Source organism: Telopea speciosissima, chromosome 7 (genome assembly GCF_018873765.1).
Source record: "Telopea speciosissima isolate NSW1024214 ecotype Mountain lineage chromosome 7, Tspe_v1, whole genome shotgun sequence".
Taxonomy (NCBI): Eukaryota; Viridiplantae; Streptophyta; class Magnoliopsida; order Proteales; family Proteaceae; genus Telopea; species Telopea speciosissima.
Window position 1 is genome coordinate 23,001,372 of NC_057922.1, and position 19,005 is coordinate 23,020,376.

General features: G+C 39.8%; 1 protein-coding gene across 1 annotated transcript in view; it reads left to right on the forward strand.

Moving 5' to 3' along the window:
- The first annotated feature begins 7,678 nt into the window (after positions 1 to 7,678).
- LOC122667921 (sterol 3-beta-glucosyltransferase UGT80A2) overlaps positions 7,679 to 19,005 on the forward strand; it is a 64,071-nt gene continuing 52,744 nt past the window's right edge. The window contains exon 1 of the mRNA XM_043864403.1: positions 7,679 to 7,998. Within this exon, the coding sequence (XP_043720338.1) occupies positions 7,824 to 7,998 (175 nt within the window). The 5' untranslated portion in view covers positions 7,679 to 7,823. The remainder of the gene's footprint in view (positions 7,999 to 19,005) is intronic.

The window sequence follows — 19,005 nt, forward strand, 5'->3', positions numbered from 1 at the left end:
TGGGGAAGGATTCATGCGACCACACATGAATCCCATTGACGACCCGCACAAACACACAATACGGGGTTGTTAAGTCATTTCGACAGGGGCTTTGATTCCATATAAGGTTCTTTGCTCGATTGTGCACCACGCATGATCATGCACTGAAATCTTTTGCAATTGATTTTGTTTGATGCTTAGTTTTCAGATGTGGCAAGTCTTTGATTTTAGTTTGACTTCTCATGAAATTTTTTTTTTTGGTTGAAACTTCTCATGAAATTTACTACTTGGTTTTTTTGTATTGTAAGCGGGGGGAAAATGATATTACATAGTGTTGCTGCCGGAATTTGACCAAGTGACGTGGAACCTTATAAGAGACGAAGAACAATGAAGAGATCTAGAACGGACTTCGAAGTTCGAAGGGGATTTTCCGATGCTAAAGGCAGTCCATCAGAACAGTAAATAAAAAGAAGGGAAAGAAAGAGTCAGAGCTCGAGTGTCAAAGTGAATACCTCTTGTGACCGTTACAGAGACGTTGGCTCTCAAGCATCCAGCCACGTGTCTGAGTGAGAGGAGAGAGTGTGTGTCGTGTTCCTTCGATTTGACGTGCGTTTCTTGCGAAGCCATAGGTTGATTGTTGGAGTTTGTTTAGATAGGGGAGTGGAGCCGTTTGAAGTCTTGGGGCTTAAGAACCTCCGCCACATGTCTTTTGCCCATTGGGGGAAGCGTTATTTGGTACAACACATACTCTAACTAAAGGGAAGGCATTCTGTGTCTGAGCGTGACATTGCATACTTATAATTAAAGGGAAGGCATTCTGTGTCTGAGGGTGTGACCTCGCTCAGGCTAACGAGAATGCACGTGGATGCATCGTCGCAGGAATCAATATTTCACCTTTCATGGTGGGCAAGGTGATCATTTTAACCCTGCAGTCTTGACGGAGGATGTCCAATTCGGGATAGAGTTCTTTTTTGAGTAAATTACTCCCCCCTCCCCTCGATTATGGTCTAATGACAAACCCCTCCCCTGGGTTTTGAGAAATGACTCTCCCCTCCCCTGCATTCCCAAGATTCTATCAACCGTACCCTTGCCGTTAAAAATGGCTGTTAAGTGATGACATCACCCTAATTATATTCGTTTAAACCCCAAACTGCCCTTATATTTATAATATTCCAATAATACCCCCTCCTAATAACAAGAGAAAACAAATAGAGAAAAGAGAGAGAAAACGTATCTCTTCTTCTTTTTGTTCGAACACATCCGTTATCTTCTTTTCCGCATGAAGCAGAGAACATCATCGTACAAGTTAGCGGTTAGCTCGGCCATATTCTTTTTAAATGCTATCCGGCTAAACTAAACGTAAGCCCAATCGATAAACCCTAATTTTTATCTCTAATCCCATCGATAAACAAATTGACAAACCCTAATATTTGGGGACAACCCATTTTGCGTAAATTCGGAAGGGGTGGTGCTACATCAAATGTGATAAAAGCTCATTCAAAAGATTGATCCTACACACGGTTAGGTAAGATTTGCACCTATAGTAGTGCAATTGATCTCTGTCTCAATAGACTCTTTCGAGCTTGTATCTCCATTTCACCTCATCCACGGGTAGATTCTTTTGAGTAAGGCTTTGGCTTCATCTTCCCTTCCTCGTATAACATTATAAATACACAAGAAGCAAAAATTGGTTTTCTTAATCATCTGCAGATAATTGGAGCTCAAGTTTCAACTTATCTAGATATATAACAAGATAAAAATTGTTTGAAAAGTTCTCATTTGAAGAACTCGAAAATAACGGGAATAAAAATAAGTGTGAACCTTTCTATAAAGCGCCGTGGTGACTCGGAAGAAACCACATTAGTGCAAATTGAAACATAGTGGTAACCCCGCAACTCCAAGCATCCACCTCCATGTCCCAGGAGCCTCGAAACATCAAATCGATGGGTTAATTAAAGTTGTCTTGTCTATTAACACTAAACCAAAAGAAACAAGACCAGATCATTACTACTACTTTACAAGATTATGGCTTAATTACCTTGGTGAATGCTAAGTTGATCGGTAAGACAGAACGGCCTCCTGTTATAAGGAAACCATTGGTACTAACCAAGGCACCTCGGACTTTAGCAGGAGAAGCTTCGAGATGTATAATGGAGATGTCATCGATGCCATACCAACACCGAGACCCACAAAAATACGACCAACGATGTTAAATCCGTGCCCAAAACCCGGTTTAAAACTCCGGTCGACCACCACCGTCCTGGTTTGAACCTTTATGTAGAACCGGAGCGGAGTACGCCGTGAACTCGTGGACCATGATACTCAAGCCATCCCACAAGATTGTTGACCGTGACTCTAAAGAAGTCGTCGAGGATAGGTACATCGACCATAGAGGTGTGGTTTGTGGGTTGTTAAATAACATTGATTAAAGCCCCTTTCAAAACCCCAATACCCAAACCCATGAGTTTTCTTTCCATATGTATTTTAATGGAGAAAAACCTAATCGATCATGGGGTTTACAAACCCATGTTGGGTGTGTGCTATGGCACCTTGGTTGGAGTTGTTCTCATGGCCAAAGAGACCCCTAAAAACCCCTAAGAATACCCCATTTTAGCCCAAGACTTTGGGGCGCAAAACCATTCTCGAATGGCATGAACAAGAAGATCGCACGTGGACAGCACATGCAAGTGCGCCCCGAGAAACTAGATCCGGTGGGAAGTCCGAGAGGGACAGCACATGGACAGCACATGCAAGTGCACCCCGAGAAAGATCTCGCGGTGGGAGGTCCGAGAGGGACAGCACATGGACAGGCACATGCAAGTGCGTCCCCGAGAAAGATCACGGTGGGAGGTCCGAGAGGGACAGCACATGGACAGCACATGCAAGTGCCTCCCGAGAAAGATCCGGTGGGAGGTCCGAGAGGGACAGGCACATGGACAGTACATGCAAGTGCCCCCGAGAACCTAGATCTCACGGTGGGAAAGTCCGAGAGGGACAGCACATAGACAGCACATGATATAGCCTTGCTGTATGTGCGGTCCCCTATTTTAGCCTTGTTTGATAATTTATGGGGCCCAACTCTTCTAGCCCTAAGGCACTAATCTCTCCCCACGTTGTACACTCTCTTTAGGTTGGATCGACCCGCGAGGGCGTATTAGTACATGGGACAAGTGTACTTGGCATCGAACGCCGATTTGAAGAACTCCGTCGACGATTGACCGAGAATCGGTGAGTGAGTTAAGCAAACGTCTTAATTTATGGAATAGCTCCTTTGAAGAAGAGAGAGTCCGCAACCAGGATTGAGATCCTGCGGCCATATCGATCGTTCATCCATCCACCAATTGCAGCACCAATTATCGCACCAAGAATCGCCATATCGACAATGCTTTCCTATAGAAATGTATATAATATCACCATGCATGGTCAATAGATGTCTAGCTAGGAATACTTGTGGTCTATAGATGTAGCAATTGCAAGGAGGTAGGCCACAACTCAAGGAAATGCGAAAGAGCTCCAATTAAAGGGAAGGAAGTAAAGGTATAATCATAAGATTGTATCCTAAGTACTCATACTTATTTTATGTTATCGTGATGATTACAAGGATTCTAATATTGAATTCATGCTTGTATAGGGAAAGAAGGGAAGTGGGAGCAAATGTGATGTCAATACCTCTCAAAGATTGACCAGATCTCAAGCTTCTTCTACCATCACTTATGACAATATGCGGGCCAAGATTGAAGCACAAAGGAAAGCCAAGGAAGATAAAAGGAAAGCAAGAGAAATGAAGAAGAAATAAGTTCAAAGAGGGGAGGAGAGGCAAGAAGAAATTAGAATCATAGGTGTAATTTGATGATTTTTATGTTTATTTGGATATGATATTAAGTTGGATGTGGATGATTGTAAACTTTTTTTTTTTTTTGGATATGTTGGATTTTGTGGTAGACTTTTATTTTGGACATGATGTTAAATTGGATGTGGATGATCCAAACAAATTTTTTTAGATATGTTGGATGTTGAAGTATGGTAGACAAATACTTTTGGAAGCATAGACTTTTTTTTGGATAATTTAGGAATGTTGTGCAAATTTCCAGGTTTAAGATAGCCTATTTAAAGGGGAAATGCTGTCCAAATTTTCAGATTTTTAAAAGCCTATTTACAAGAGAATTGCTGTCCAAATATCCAGATGTTGTGGTACAAGTAGACTAATACAAGGGAATGCTGTCCAAAGCTTGCATAAATGGTTTTGTAAGGGGCGGTGAGGTGGTGGAGTTGAGTTGTGAATACACCGTGTGATGGTTTCAACAATTCATCTAAAATTGTATGTGATAGTGGTTCTCCGCTTGGCTCTGTTTAATGATGAGAAAGAAGTTCAATATAAAGTCCTATAATGATCACTTGAGGAAAAAGCCAATTAGAAGATCTTGTTGATTAAATATGATTGTAGAATCATTTGCTAATGATGTTGTACAATTTTTCATTACTAATCTTGGGATTTAAGTACATCAGTTTCACTTTCATCAAAAAAAAAAAAAAGTACATCAGTTTCACATTTATTTGCCAATCATAATCGATACAATTACACCAACAAAGAAAACTAGAACAAAATAAACTCCAAGCTTCATTGATGCAACAAACTTCTCCGTTTCATCCATTCTAATTGTTCCACTTCGCACCGCCCGTTGTAACCCCGTAACACCTCTCGCAAAACCCGTATCTCCTCTCCTAGCACCCGCACCTCCTCCCGCAACTCTTGTAAATCGAGGGTGGGATTCGGCCAAGCTCGGTTGTTGGTGCAACAATGGGATCACACCAAACAAAAAAATTACAACCATTAATCAGGCAATCGTAAAAAGCCTATTTGGATTATTATCAGCTCTCGATATTCTAATCACACTTTCCGATTACATTTGCACCTCAAGGATTTGTACTTGAGTGTATTAGGATTGCTGCAATTAACACTTGAGCTAGACATTTGATACATTTACCCGTAAAAGATGCACAACAAAAACAACAAAAAAACAAATCAATGTTGTAGAGTGATCTAAAGAATACAAAACCGTAACCTATATAATAGAAATCGGAGAGATATGGGAGTGAGAAAATAACTCCAATCTAAACAATAAAAATTAGAGAGAGATGGGAGTTGGTTGCCGATCCAAGCCGTGAGATGGGAGTTGGTTGCCTATTTTCTCTAGTTTAATCACATAGGTATTGAATATAGGTTATATACACTCCCATAATGAAACGGAATAGCATATAATCATCTAATCAAGCCAAAAGAAACGTTTTTATAATACAACAAGAGAATTGGGGAAAAAGAAAAAAAAAGAACCACAGAAATCAATTGCACTACTATAGGTGCAAATCTTACCTAACCGTGTGTAGGATCAATCTTTTGAATGAACTTTTATCACATTTGATGTTGCACCACCCTTCGAATTTCGCAAAATGGGTTGTCCCCAAATATTAGGGTTTATCAATTTGTTTATCGATGGGATTAGAGATAAAAATTAGGGTTTATCGATTGGGCTTACCTTGTTTAGCCGGATAGCATTTAAAAAGAATATGACCGCAGCTAACCGCTAACTTGTATGATGATGTTCTCTCGATTTTCACGGAGAAAGAAGATAACAGATGTGTTCGAACAAGAAGAAGAAGAGATACATTTTCTCTTTCTCTTTCTCTCTATTTGTTTTCTCTTCTTATTAGGCGGGGTATTATTGGAATATTACAAATATAAGGGCAGTTTGGGGTTTAAACGAATATAATTAGGGTGATGTCATCACTTAATGCCCTTTTTAACGCAAGAAGGGTACGGTTGATAGAATCTTGGGAATGCAGGGGAGGGGAGAGTCATTTCTCAAAACCCAGGGGAGGGGTTTGTCATTAGACCATAATCGAGGGGAGGGGGGAGTAATTTACTCTTCTTTTTTCCATAGCTAAATTTTAGAATCATATATACATAATTATTTTTTGTTGGAAATTTTACACATACCACCCCTGAGGTTTGACGAAAGGATATTCTTACCCCCCAGTTTTGGAAAATTCTGCATACCCTCCTGAGGTTTGCAAACGGTAACAAATAAGCTCATTCCATCAGTTCATGACTAACACTGTTAAAAAGTAGACTTGAACTGACGAAATTGCCCTTCTAAAAAGAACCCCAAAAAAAAAAAAAAAAAAAACAAAACAAAAAACAAAATCTGCAACTCATCTTTCCCAAAGATGGATTCAACATGGTTGATTTTTCGAGGTTTCTTCCCCAGAGCACTTGTAGAACTTTGATGGCCACTTCCTCTATCTCCTTGGAGAGGGTTTCCATTTTCTGGCTGAGACCTGTTTTGTTTTTAATAGAAATTAATACAAGGAAAAATGATAATCCTAAAGAAGATATAATGAAGTCGAGTTCATGTTTATTATTACGTAACTTGAAATTATTAATTCTTTGGGAGTGTGATTTTACCTGAAATTTGAATATCCATTCGGCCATGTTCCCTCCATTACCGACGTCAAACCATCGTCTTTGCACCAAACGAATTCTTCATTGGCATCTCCATCATCAGATATCTCTTCATCGCCTGAGAATTCCTCGAATCCGTATAATTTTCCATACGATCTCGAAGCAAACGCTTTGTTCTCCGATGATAGTCAGAATATTTCAGTGGCGGCAACCAAAATCGATCGAAATGAATCTCGGGAGATTCCATGGTTAACGATCTGAAAACAGCCGATCGCTGCAGCAAATTCTTGAAAGTTTAGGATATCGATGGAGTTATCTTTGTCCATGGACATCAATGATCGGAAGTTGATTTGAGGCATGCTTTGGATCGAGATGTGTAGAGGGAAGAGGAGATCGGGGAAGACGAGAGTAGGAACTCGAGTCGATTGCTCCAAGAATTCGGTGAGCTCGATCGTCGTCGTTTATCACACCAGATCGATGACTACTTGTGTTGGCGACGGGAGAAGGTGGTGGAGCTCGGAAGTCCGGCGGCCTTCCTAATAGAGCTTCTGGCGATCTTGCTTTGGGGAAGATGAGTTGCATATTTTTATTTTTTTGGTTTTTCTTAGAAAGGCAATTCCGTCGAGTTCAAGTCTAATTTTTAACAGTGTTAGTCATGAACTGACAGAAGCTTTATTTGTTACCGTTTGCAAACTTCAAGGGACGCAGAATTTTGCAAAACTAGGGGTGAAAATATCATTTCGTCAAACCTCAGGGGTGGTATGTGTAAATTTCCCTTCGTGGCATGGGTCCCACATTATTCCAACAAATGGAAGGTCCTCTTGAAGGATCTCACAGCCAACCGCCGGTAGTCGCGGAATCAACTCTGCAGTGACCTGCACTCACACGATACATTTATAATGGGAAGAGTCTGGCTGTCGCTTGGGCGAACGAGTAACGACGTTCCACCCCACCTCCCTCATTTCCTGTAATAACCATTAAATTGGAACCGAAATTTTCTAATTTCAGTGGTGGATGCAGATGCGGTTGCAGTTACAGAGTCACCTACTGCTTTGTCTTCAATCTTTCGATCATCGAATAACAAAGAAAAACAAACAAAACGAGTTATCTTTCTTTTGAATTCTCCGGCACAGCTCGATTTGTCTTTCCATCAAGTCTTTCCATAGTTGGTCACGTGAGAGGATATGCCAAACGCAAACCATATACTTCTTTTCCTTTTGGCGAAAGTGTTTCTCGCCTCTAGGGTTTGGAATTCCTTAATCAAGACGAAACGCATCTGTTGTTTTTTCTCAGTATAGAAGGTTCTGGAGATCTGGATCAGAGGCTGTAATAGAAGTGGAGGAGGGGAAGTTTAAGGCTGCACTCTAGGGTGGTGGCAGTGACGATGGCTGATTTTCGGGAGAATGGTCGAAGCTCTTCAGATAGTGACGACGAGGTGTCTGTTTCATTGGGTGGCGAGGAGGTTGTTGTTGTTGTTGATGGAGGTCGTAGTGATAGTGAATTTGGAAGCAGGGAGGCCGCGGGGAGTTCCAGTACTAACAGAGTTGATGACTCTTCAGGTGGGCATAATTTGATTCTCTAAACTGAAACTAATGGAATGACAAGACTATTCATATATGTTTGAACTATCTGGTACTGGATTGATGTCCCTTATTTATTCAAACAGAGTAAATGTGGACAATTATGAGACTTAATTTGAGATTTGGACTCGATGGTTTGATGCTGTCGTTTATTCTTTCTGTGCCATTACATCTCCCAAACGAAGGTTTCTTTGATTAAAGAAGGTTGTGATTGCCTAGTCATAGTTGGTTCTCTCTGCTGAATCCTTCTACTGAGATAGGGACGAGGAACTTATAGTCCACAGACTCTCTTCCAACTCAGTAGAGTCGGCTAATCTGGCGAAATGCATTGACATGGAAAATCATGTTCAGTTATTAGCAATCCGTTAGAAGGCACCAAATATTATTATCTGTTCTGCTTGGACACTATCTATTATTCACTTTGCCTTTGATGGTTGTTCCAAGAAGGGAATACTATATGCAGCACATCCCTATTACTTTTTATGGGATTCCATGTTTTCCCTGTTGGATTGGGAAGACTATGATCCTCTTTACCAGATTTTGCATTGGACCCCTCCTTCTAGGGCATATCTAAGAGGGAAGTTCCAAAATTGCAATGGGCTGAAATTGACCTTTGAGTAGTTATATTATAGGTTGGACCTTTTATTTTTCTGGGTTTCATTGTAATGAGCCTAATTTAGAAGTCCATAAAGTGGGGATAAAGTTTGTAGACTAGGTTAGTAGAGATTAGAATATTTAATAGGTAGATAGAGTTTTGTTTGAATTTATTTGCGTTATTGAGTGTATTAGAGTGATTAGGAATTATTTGAGTAAAATTAGGAATTTTAAAAGGTCATTATATATGTAATACACCCCCATCCATTAGAGATTGTTTGAGTAAAAAATATGAGTTTTTTTTAAGAGTTCTGGTGCTATTGAGCAGTGCATACGGGATTAGTATCCCAAACATGTTTCTTCTTCTTTTTTTTTTCTTTCTCTCTTCTCCTCTCTTCTTCCTCCCTAGAAGATCGATCACATCTCTTTTCATGCCCCTTCCATCGATCTGATTAATTCCCTTAACAAAGCAGTTGCTTCCTTTATTCCAATTCCGATTACAGATATGATCATTGACTTGTTTGCATTTGATATCCTTGGTCTGGGTTTTCAGATTGCATTATTTGGTCTCAGAGCCGAACTTGGGCATTAATACTTATGTTTTCAAGACCAGAGTTCGTTTGCCCAACAAAAAAAACTGCTATTTTACTTATAGATTACGAGCATAATGACAATTTCATCTGACGGTTTGTGGTGGAGATGTTGTCAAAGACCAATGAAATCATCATTGAATCTGAAGATGATGTTTTTGTCGAATTCTCAATTTCTCAATATTTTAATGGTGTTTATTGTGAAGTGTTTGATTCTTCTGAGCACATGATCAAAATGGATCAAGAGTGGTTGGAAAAATGAAGCAGCGTCATTGATCGCAACAAAAATTTGTGTACCCTAAAGCCTTCTCATTTACAATAGATGTTTGTTCTTCAAGGACTGGATGATGAAGTATGCTCGGAACCAAAGGAGGTGACACCAGTAGTGCAGGCACAGGAAGAGCCAAAATGGTCAACACAAAAGGAAGACCGTTCTGATCAGGGACAGCATTGAACAGCAAAGGGAGACGAGATGATTATTATGGGTGAAGTAACAACAGACTCCACTGCAACGAAGGATGTTCAACATATTGAACATGTTATTCTCAACATATTTCAAGACACAAATGCAACATTGAAGCTTTTATATGTTGGATTTTGTTTAAGTTGCAGACAGGGAGCAGAAAACCCCCATTAGACTGTTTTTATTTCTTCCTCTCTACAAAACTCAAGGGCGAGTTTTCTCAACACTGGGGGAATTGGTGTAGTTGCATTAGACAATAATTTTGTATGGAGGCCTATATCCAAGCTTGGGAGACTCATACAGTGTTGGTGGCATTCCAATGGGCTGAAATTGACAATTGAGTAGTTATATTATAGGTTGGGTAATATAGACCAGTCACAAGTGATAACCAGTCCACAAGAGGATCACAATCTACAGGTCCAGCAACAGTAAATACTTCAATTGGTTCTTAGCTTTGCATGAAATTTCAGACCAATAAAAAAAAAAAAAAATGAAATCGAAGAAGGGAAGAAGAAGATAGGGTAGTGATGCAGATTCATCACCGAAATGGGCTTATTTCTTTAGAAATAAGTCTAGGGTTGGGTTATATGTATGTTGGGCCTTTGATCCCATGAGTTTTCTATGTAATGGACCACTTTAATGAGCCTAAACTAGGGGTATATAGGTTGCATACGAGATTAGCCCAATACTTAGTTATTTTTATGTTTTTAGATTGAACCGGTTTAGAATTGGTTGCATCCAATTGGTTCAATTGGTCTAATTTAAGTGAAGTGTTCCTATTGGTTAATAGGTCCTTATATCCTATTGGCTAATATGGAATCTTCTTTTAAATTAGTTATTTTAAGTTAGATATCTTTTAACTTAAGTTAGTAGGGTTAAATAGGTCTTTTATTGTTTTAAATAAGTTAAATTAGATTAAATCTCTTCCTTCCACGATTTTTGAAGGAAAAGACTTTAGTTTGTACTAGGATTTGGCCATTGGCCCTTTATTATAAAAGTATAAATCGTGGGAGGCTCCCCCACATTGAAATTTGAAAAAAAAGACTGTTTTCTACTGTTGGCCGACTGCTGCTGTTGTTCTGCTCCTTTGAGTGTGCATCCTTGTGGATTTCAAGGTGGAAAGGGTGGGTGGATTCCTGCGACTCCTTACGCCGTGATGGCTGAGAGGATCTCTCTCTCTGAAGGTGGTTTCATCCTTCATCATTGAAGCTGCTGCAGGTGGATTCCAGTGGTGAGTTTGAGTTTAATTTCTTTTCTTTTTCATTCCTTCTCCTTCCCCATTCGATCCCTTTATTTTCTGTTTAATTTCATAAACCCTAGTATTCTAAATTCAGTCCCAACCCTTAGATCCCACTCAAAACCCTAGTTTTGGTAATTTTTCTTAATTTCTAAAACCCGAAACTCTAACCCTAATTTTGCAGGAATTTTAAACTGATCCAAACCCCAATATTTTTATATCAAAATAACCCCCTAGACCTGCTGATCATTACCATATATTATTTTCATCCATAACCCTAGCCTAAACCCTAGATTTGCCCTAAACAGCCCCAAACTGCCTAGCCTAACCAACAGATGTATTTAGGTCCTGTTGCTTGGCCTCTAATAGGATCCTTATCCTATTGTGAGCTACATTAGGTAATCTCTCTCAGACTCGGGTCTCTCACCAATGGCCTCTCACTGTATTTTGGTCTTTCACCAATGGCATCTCACTATACTTTGTCACAGGGCAAAACACAAAGCTATGTTTTTTTTTCTTCTCAATCTCATTAATAAAATTTTTGTACAAGGATGTAGCTCCTTTGATGTAGTTAGATCACCTATATAAGGCTTATTTTAATGGAAATAAGCCTTGTGTTGGAGCTTTAGTCCAATAGGTTTTCAATGTAATAGGCCACTTTAATGGGCCTAAATTATGGGTATTAAGCAGGGTTTTAAAACACGGAATCAGGGCCGGAATCGGACTTTGGCGATTTTGATCCGGATTGGAATTGGACCAAATCGGTGCTCAAGAACCCTAGAATAGGTCCTCAGATCCAAAACAAGGAATTTCTAGGATTTTTGGTTTGAATCGGTGGAAACATGGAAACAAATATCGGTTTCGCAATTGACCGAGACGAAACCTTAGGGGAGTTTAAAAAATACCAAGTTATGACTGTTTCGACAATGTTTTGGAAATTTCGATAGTTTCTACCAGTTTCGACCAATTTTAACTAACCCAGTTTCGGTAGTTTCGACTAGTTTCGATCAATTTTGACCAGCTCATCACATGTCAAGTTTTACCCAAAAAATACCAAGTTTCGACCAGTTTCAGTTTCTGGCTGGTCGAAACTAGGTCGGTACCCAATTCTTTATCCTTGGGTGGAAATTTGGATTGGTCACGGCCGAATCCGATCCGAATCGGCCGATTCACCAATCTGATTCCTGATTCTTAAAACCCTGGTATTCAGGCTGCATACGGGATTGCTTTGTTAGGGCTTAGTTTACTTTTAAGTTGTTTTGGGTTAATTCAATTGAACTGGTTTTATGTGGTTCAATTTAAGTTACAAGTAATTGTTTTTTTTATCTGGGTGAATAATATATTCATTACCAAAAGGAAAGGAAAAAACAGGGAAGCCCCCAAAGGGGCAGAGGGGAAAAAACAATGCTACATACAAGGAGGATAGACCTCAACCAAGGGGGGGAGAGGGGAGAGGGGAGAGGAGAGAGGAGATTAGAGGGAAGGCCCTAGGATACAACAATATGCCTATTCCTTGGGGATGTAATACAATAAGAGGGGGGACCTAGGAATTTTGCTTATGACATAAAAAAGGATGGAATCCCAAATCTGACAGAGAGATCTCGAGTTGGAGGTCCATCTTCTAAGATTGCATTCCATCCAAATAGAAGAGATGGTCACACCAAAAGCCAGCTTCCCAATCATATCACAAATAGAACTTCTAGAGAATGTCATGTCCACCCAAATCCACTCTTTGCTGAATGGGTGGATTCTTCGTCTTCTAGGCCAACAACGCTCCAAAACTCCTGCTCAAATTGATAAGGCGACGGGGCAATAAAAAAACAGATGGTCAACATCTTCCGAGGCAGAAATTGGGGGAAACATGGATATGCCGATGATGAAGGAACGATTGTGTAGGGAGACAGTTGGAGAGAGCTCTCTATACACAGAAGCTGTGTTGGGGAATGTAACCTTTGAACCAAACAATCTTTCTCCAAGGAGAAATTGGACCCCTTGATCTGATAAGGTCCCAAGCTGATTTAGAGCTGAACATGCCTGGAGACATAGGAGACCAGCAAATTATGTCTCCAGAACCAAAAGGCCTTCTAGGGATGGAGGAGAGGCCAAACCATATTGCTGTTAAGGCGGGGAGGGGGGGAGGGAAGGGAAGGGGATCCAATCGTCTTGACAAATGATATCTGCAACAAGGGAGTGTCTGTGGAGGCCCAATCTGTGGATTTCTCTGGAGCTGACAAAGGGAAGCAAGACGCCGAATGTGTGCCAGTGATTTAACCAAAGCTTAGTAGAATCACCATCATCAATCTTCAACAAGAGAGTGTCTGTGGAGGCCCAATCTGTGGATTTCTCTGGAGCTGACAAAGGGAAGCAAGACTCCCAATGGGTGCCAATAATCTAACCAAAGCTTAGTAGAGTCACCATCATCAATCTTGCAAATAACAACCTCAGGGCTAAAAGCTTGTGTTTGAGGATTTTTCTCTGCACCCAGGAAGCATCTGAGCATGGGACGGCCATCCAAATGGAGTCATTCTTGAGCTGACCTGAATCAATCCAATTAACCCAAATATTATCCTTCTTGTCTACAGTCTTCCAAATCAATTTTAAAATGCCTACTGAATTGACCTCTTTAATTCTATGCAATGCAAGACCTCCCTCTGATTTAGGAAGGCAAACTGATGCCTAGCTGATTGGATGGAGGAATCGAGAGGTTTCTTTGCCTTTTCAAAGGAAGGAGCACATAAGAGCTTCAATATCTTTAATAATGCCATGAGGCAGCCCAAAGATACCAAACCAATATATATATATATATATATCATAGTTGTCAAGGCGCTAGGCGATCCAAGGCGTTTGAGGTCCTCCCTAAGCGTTTAGATGCGACGCCTAAGCGGCCTAAATCACGTTCCAATTTTTTGTTTTTTAAATATATCAGTTATATGTGTGAAACAATCAAAACACACATTTGGTTTATATGTTCTTGAAATTGGTCATTTTCAAGTATACCTAGTCTCACATTTGGTCTATATAGTTCTTAGAAAATATGATGTTATCAATGAGTATTTAACATGCTCTCGATTTAGAGAAATGTTCTTGTTCTCTAAAAAATTTGATTGATCAAATTTTGTATTAGGTAGAGCACAAAATCAGCTTTCCAACAAATCCAAGATTTGCTTAAATCTGATTTGTATTGAAGGAGTTGTGTTCTGGTCAAACCTTATTTGGTGTGCGCAAATGTGATCAAAATCGCTCTAAATGAAAATATTTTTTTAGATATCAGAACAAATGAATATTTTACTGCACTCTTAGCTTTTAGCAATGTTTTACGATATTAAGATTTATGGAATCTTTAGATTTGTGACAAACCCCAGCATTAAAAAGTTGAAAATTTCACCTATCGCCGAAAATCCAGTTTTTGTGCTTGAACTGGGGGGTTGACTTTTTATTTTTTTGGAATTTGATTTTTTAACTGTTTTTATTGGATTCAAATAGGGGGTATTTGCTTATTTATGAATAATATCTTCAGTAAATGTTTTTACCTTAAATGATATTTGGCATAAATAAGTGCCAAAAACTGGTTCGATACCAATTAAACCAATCCAAGGCACCCTACAATAAGGCGGCAGCCGCCTAGCCACCTAGAAATCCACCTGGACGCCTAAGCGGCGCCTTGGTGACGCCTTGACAACTATGATATATATATACATGGATTAAAGTATCGGTCCGTATCATATCGTATCGGCCGATACGTATCGGTATCGATACATATCTATACACATGCCTTTTTTCACATTTTACACCAAACATGAACCAGAACCCCCAAAATTTTTCTCGGGGGCTACGCCCCCAAACCCCCAAAGGGATTTGTTCGCTTGCTATGAGTTGGGCCCACCCTCTGTGTCACGAACTAGATCTCAACTTTTTCTCCCTTTGGGTCGCGCCAAAAAAATCTATCGGGTTGGATGCACATCACACTCGAATCCTTAGAATACAAAACATACTCAACACTTGAAGGGAAAGGTAGGTTTTTTTTTCAAAAAACTTGATCTTTTGCTTCAAATCTTGCATTTTAGTTCTTTTTTTTTTGGTTTTGGACTATGATTCAAGGAGAATAGGTTCAACTAACTATTAGATGCATGCTTTGTATACATTTGCAAAGATTTGAACTCAAATCCACCATTTTTCACCCAAAACCGAAAATGGCTTCCTTAAGGGTCAGTATTGTGTTTATGTTTGGTCAATACACAACATCATCCTAGTTGCTCTTATTCTTCAAGACCCTTACAGGCATGAGTTTGATCCACCCCAACATTCTTCATGGCAATAGAGTGACTCTGCATGTAAGAAATCCCATCTTTTATAACAATTTCAAAGTTCCGCACTTGTCTAGTTATACATTATTAACAATTCTTAATGTATATGCATGATACATGACATATATTGCTTGTTTATATTGTTTTTTGTGTCCAAAAGTGTATTTCCACGTGTATTTTGCTCATTTTCATGCATTTCTGCACCGATCTATATATATCTCTGATACGATATGATACATCTCTTAAAATCGCCCTACCGATACGATACGGGATACCGATACTTTAAACCTTGTATATATATATATATATATATATATATATATATATATATATATATTTATACGAGGATTGAAGGACCGATCTGATAAGCTCCAGTCGGCCAACATATGAGAGAAGCTTACCTTTCTATAATTGAAGTCTCTTACACATGAGGTCAAGAATTGGAGTGCAATGATGAGCTGTCAGCCTAGCTGGAATAAGGGGCAGCCCAAGGTATTTGACTAGACGATGACCTAGCTGGAAAGAAGTCTTTGCTTGAAGGAGCCTTTCTTCTGTATCTGAGAGACCCGCCAAAAGAAGTTGGGATTTTTGGGATTAATTTTAAGGCCAAAATATTCCTCAAACTTATTCAAGCAAGTTATAATAGTCTCTACTGATACAATATTGGCTTTGAAGAAGATCATGAGGTCATCTGCAAAGCTAAATGAGTGATCTTGAGCTTCTTGCATTTGGGCATAGGAGTAATGAGATGAAGATCGGTCTTGCTTTGAATCTCTCTAGATAGAACTTCCAAGCCACGAGAAAGTATAAGAGGGGAAAGGGGGCAGCCTTGCCTGATTACCACTAAAGAGGAGAAGAAGCCCGCAGGTCTGCCGTTAACAAGCACTGAAAGGTGAGGAGTGGAGATGCAATGGTTGATCCAATTAACAAACAGCAGGGGGAATCCCATTTTGTTCAAAACATTGACAATGTATTCCAATCTCAAAGAATCAAAATGCTTTGTGGATGTCTATCTTCATGAGGGCAGCAGGGGAACATAGTTGTCACGGTGTCTTGGCGACCCAAGGCGTTAAAGAGGCTCCCAATTAAGGCGGCACCAATTAGGCTACCAAGGCGTCCAAGTCGGCTAGGGCGCCTGTACGCCTAGGTGACGGCTTGACAACTATCCAGGGGAATGACTTTTTCTTTCAAAACCACGGACTAAATCATTGCATATCAGGATGTTATCTGATATGTTTCGGCCTCAATAAATGCTGATTGGTTGGAGCTGACAAGGGAATCCACAACCAGCTTTAACCTGTTGGCAAGAACTTTGACAATACACTTGTACAAGGAGTTGCAGAGAGAAATAAGTCTGAAGTCTGACATCCAGGAGGCACCATCTTTCTTGGGAATAAGACAAAGAAAAGTCCGATTTATACCTCTAATTTGGCCGGGATTAGAGAAGAAGCTTTGAATTGGCTTGATAAGATCAATTTTGACAATGTCCCGACAGGAGGAGAAGAAACCTATACTGAACCCATCAGGACCAGGAGCTCTGTTTGCTTTGAGGGAACAGCCTTGAGAATCTCATCTTCATTTGGGATCTCTTGCAGGGGCTGGTAGAGAAGGTTGGGAATGACCTTGTTGATAAGCCCATCAGGGATGGGAGTTGAGGAGGCAGGGGAGCTGGGATAGAACAGATCCCTGAAGTACCGGACTGCTTCCCTTCTAATACCTTCAACCGAGGAAAGAAGAGATCCATCTAGAGCAAGTAGTAATGGGATGGAGTTGTGTTTGGTTCTAGCTTTCATTGTCCTACGAAAGTATATTGAGTTGGTACCACCAATTTCAAGACGTTTGACCCTAGCTTTTTTGCCTTAAAAAGCTCTCTTCTTAAGCCACCAAGGATGAGGGATCAAAGGCCACTTTCTTCTCATCTTTGGCCAGTTGAGAATTGAAAGTGTCCACTTGAAGCCTTGTCTGAATATCAGTTAGCTTGGATCTACAATCAGCGAGGGAAGTGGAAATGTTACCAAAGGAATTAACATTGCAAGCTTTGAGAGCAATCTTGACATTGCGGAGCTTTCTAGCAAAGGCAATGAGAGGTGTAGAGAAAGCATGAACAAGTTTATTCCAAGCAACTTGAATAGTTGGAAGGAAATCCGGATGAAAGGAACAGGTTTATTCCTTTCAACTTGAACAGTTGAAAGGAAATCCGGATAAGTGTTTTAGTTGGGCTGGATTAGGATTCTATAAGTCCAGTCCTGTTTTGAGTCTGTTTCCTTTATTATTTCACTTTCCTAGTCAAGTTAGGTTACCTTTTTAGTTAAGGATTGGGTTAGGCCTTTCTTTTTCAGTGTAGGAGTCAAAATATTTTTGAGTTTTCTATATAAGTTTGTAAGGGAGGTCAGCATTCACTCGGATTTGATTAAATAAAATTGCAGTTTTGTTTGCTTTTCTCCATTGAAGATCCTTTGTGTTTGATCAAGGAACCCCTTGTGTGCGATCAAGGTAGGTTGGGTGTTTTGTCTTGTAGAATAACCCTCACCTATAGGGCCTATGTACATACTTATTACTGGCTGTGCCTCATCTCCAATCACACCTCCACTACCCAAGGAACATCCATCAAAACTTAACTATACATATCCCAGCAGAGGAGGCTGCCACACATTCAAAACTCTTTCAACAACCTATCTTCATGTGATAATCTAAGATCAATCTTGAAATAAATAACAGAAGGGAATGTCTTTGAAAAGGGACCAGCCACTGCCCAATGAGCCACTACAATTAATGTAGACTAGTCACAAGTGATAACCAATCCACAAGAGGATTGCAAACTTCAGGTCCAGCAATAGTAAATACTTCGATCGGTTCTCAGCTTTGTAGGAAATTTCAGATCAATAAAATAAAAAAGGAAATCGAAGAAGGGAAGAAGAAGATAGGGTAGTCTCTCTGACTTGGGCCTCTCACCCACAGCCTCACCGACTTTTGGTCTCTCACCAATGGCGTCTCACCATACTCTCTCAAAGAACATAGCACAACACTATGTTTTTTTTTTCTCGATCTCGTAAATCAAATTCGTGTACAAGGTTAGTAGCCCCTTACAAACTTATCTAGAGGACTCAAAAACAGACTCAAACACTAAAAGGGAAATGCCTAACCCAATCCTTAAGTAATAAGGTAATAAAAATTGACTAGGAAACTAAGATAATGAAAGAAACTGACTTAAAACATGACTCTAACTAAACTAATGAAGTAAATCCCATTTCCTACTTTCTACCCATTTTTAGGCCCATTAAAGTGGCCTATTACAAAGAAAACCCATGGGATCAAAGGCCCAGCACCTACATAACCCAACCCAAGGCTTATTTGCAATAAAATAAGCTCTTTAGGTAACTTATCTGCCTCATTGGGCCTTTTTGTAATGTGCATAATTTATAAGCCTGCAAAGTGGGGATAAAGTTTGTACTTTGTAGGTGGGATTAATAGTTAAATGTTTGAGTTAGATTAGAATACTCAATAGCTGGAAACTGTTTGAGTTTATTTACTTTATTGAGTGTATTAGAGTGATTAAGAGTTCTTTTATGACAAAGAAGTAAAGATTGAGATTGAGAGTGTAAGTAGAAGAAGAAGAAGAAGAAGTTAAAGAAGAAGAAGAAGAAGAGGAGAAGAACAAGGAGGAGAAAGAGTCTCGGTTGTAAGTTGTGTATTTTGGGATTTCTCCCTCCACACCTATATTACTCAAATATGATGTCTTGACATATTACATCCAACCTCCCTAGGGAGGTAAAGGGTAAAAAGAAAGAAAAAGAAGAA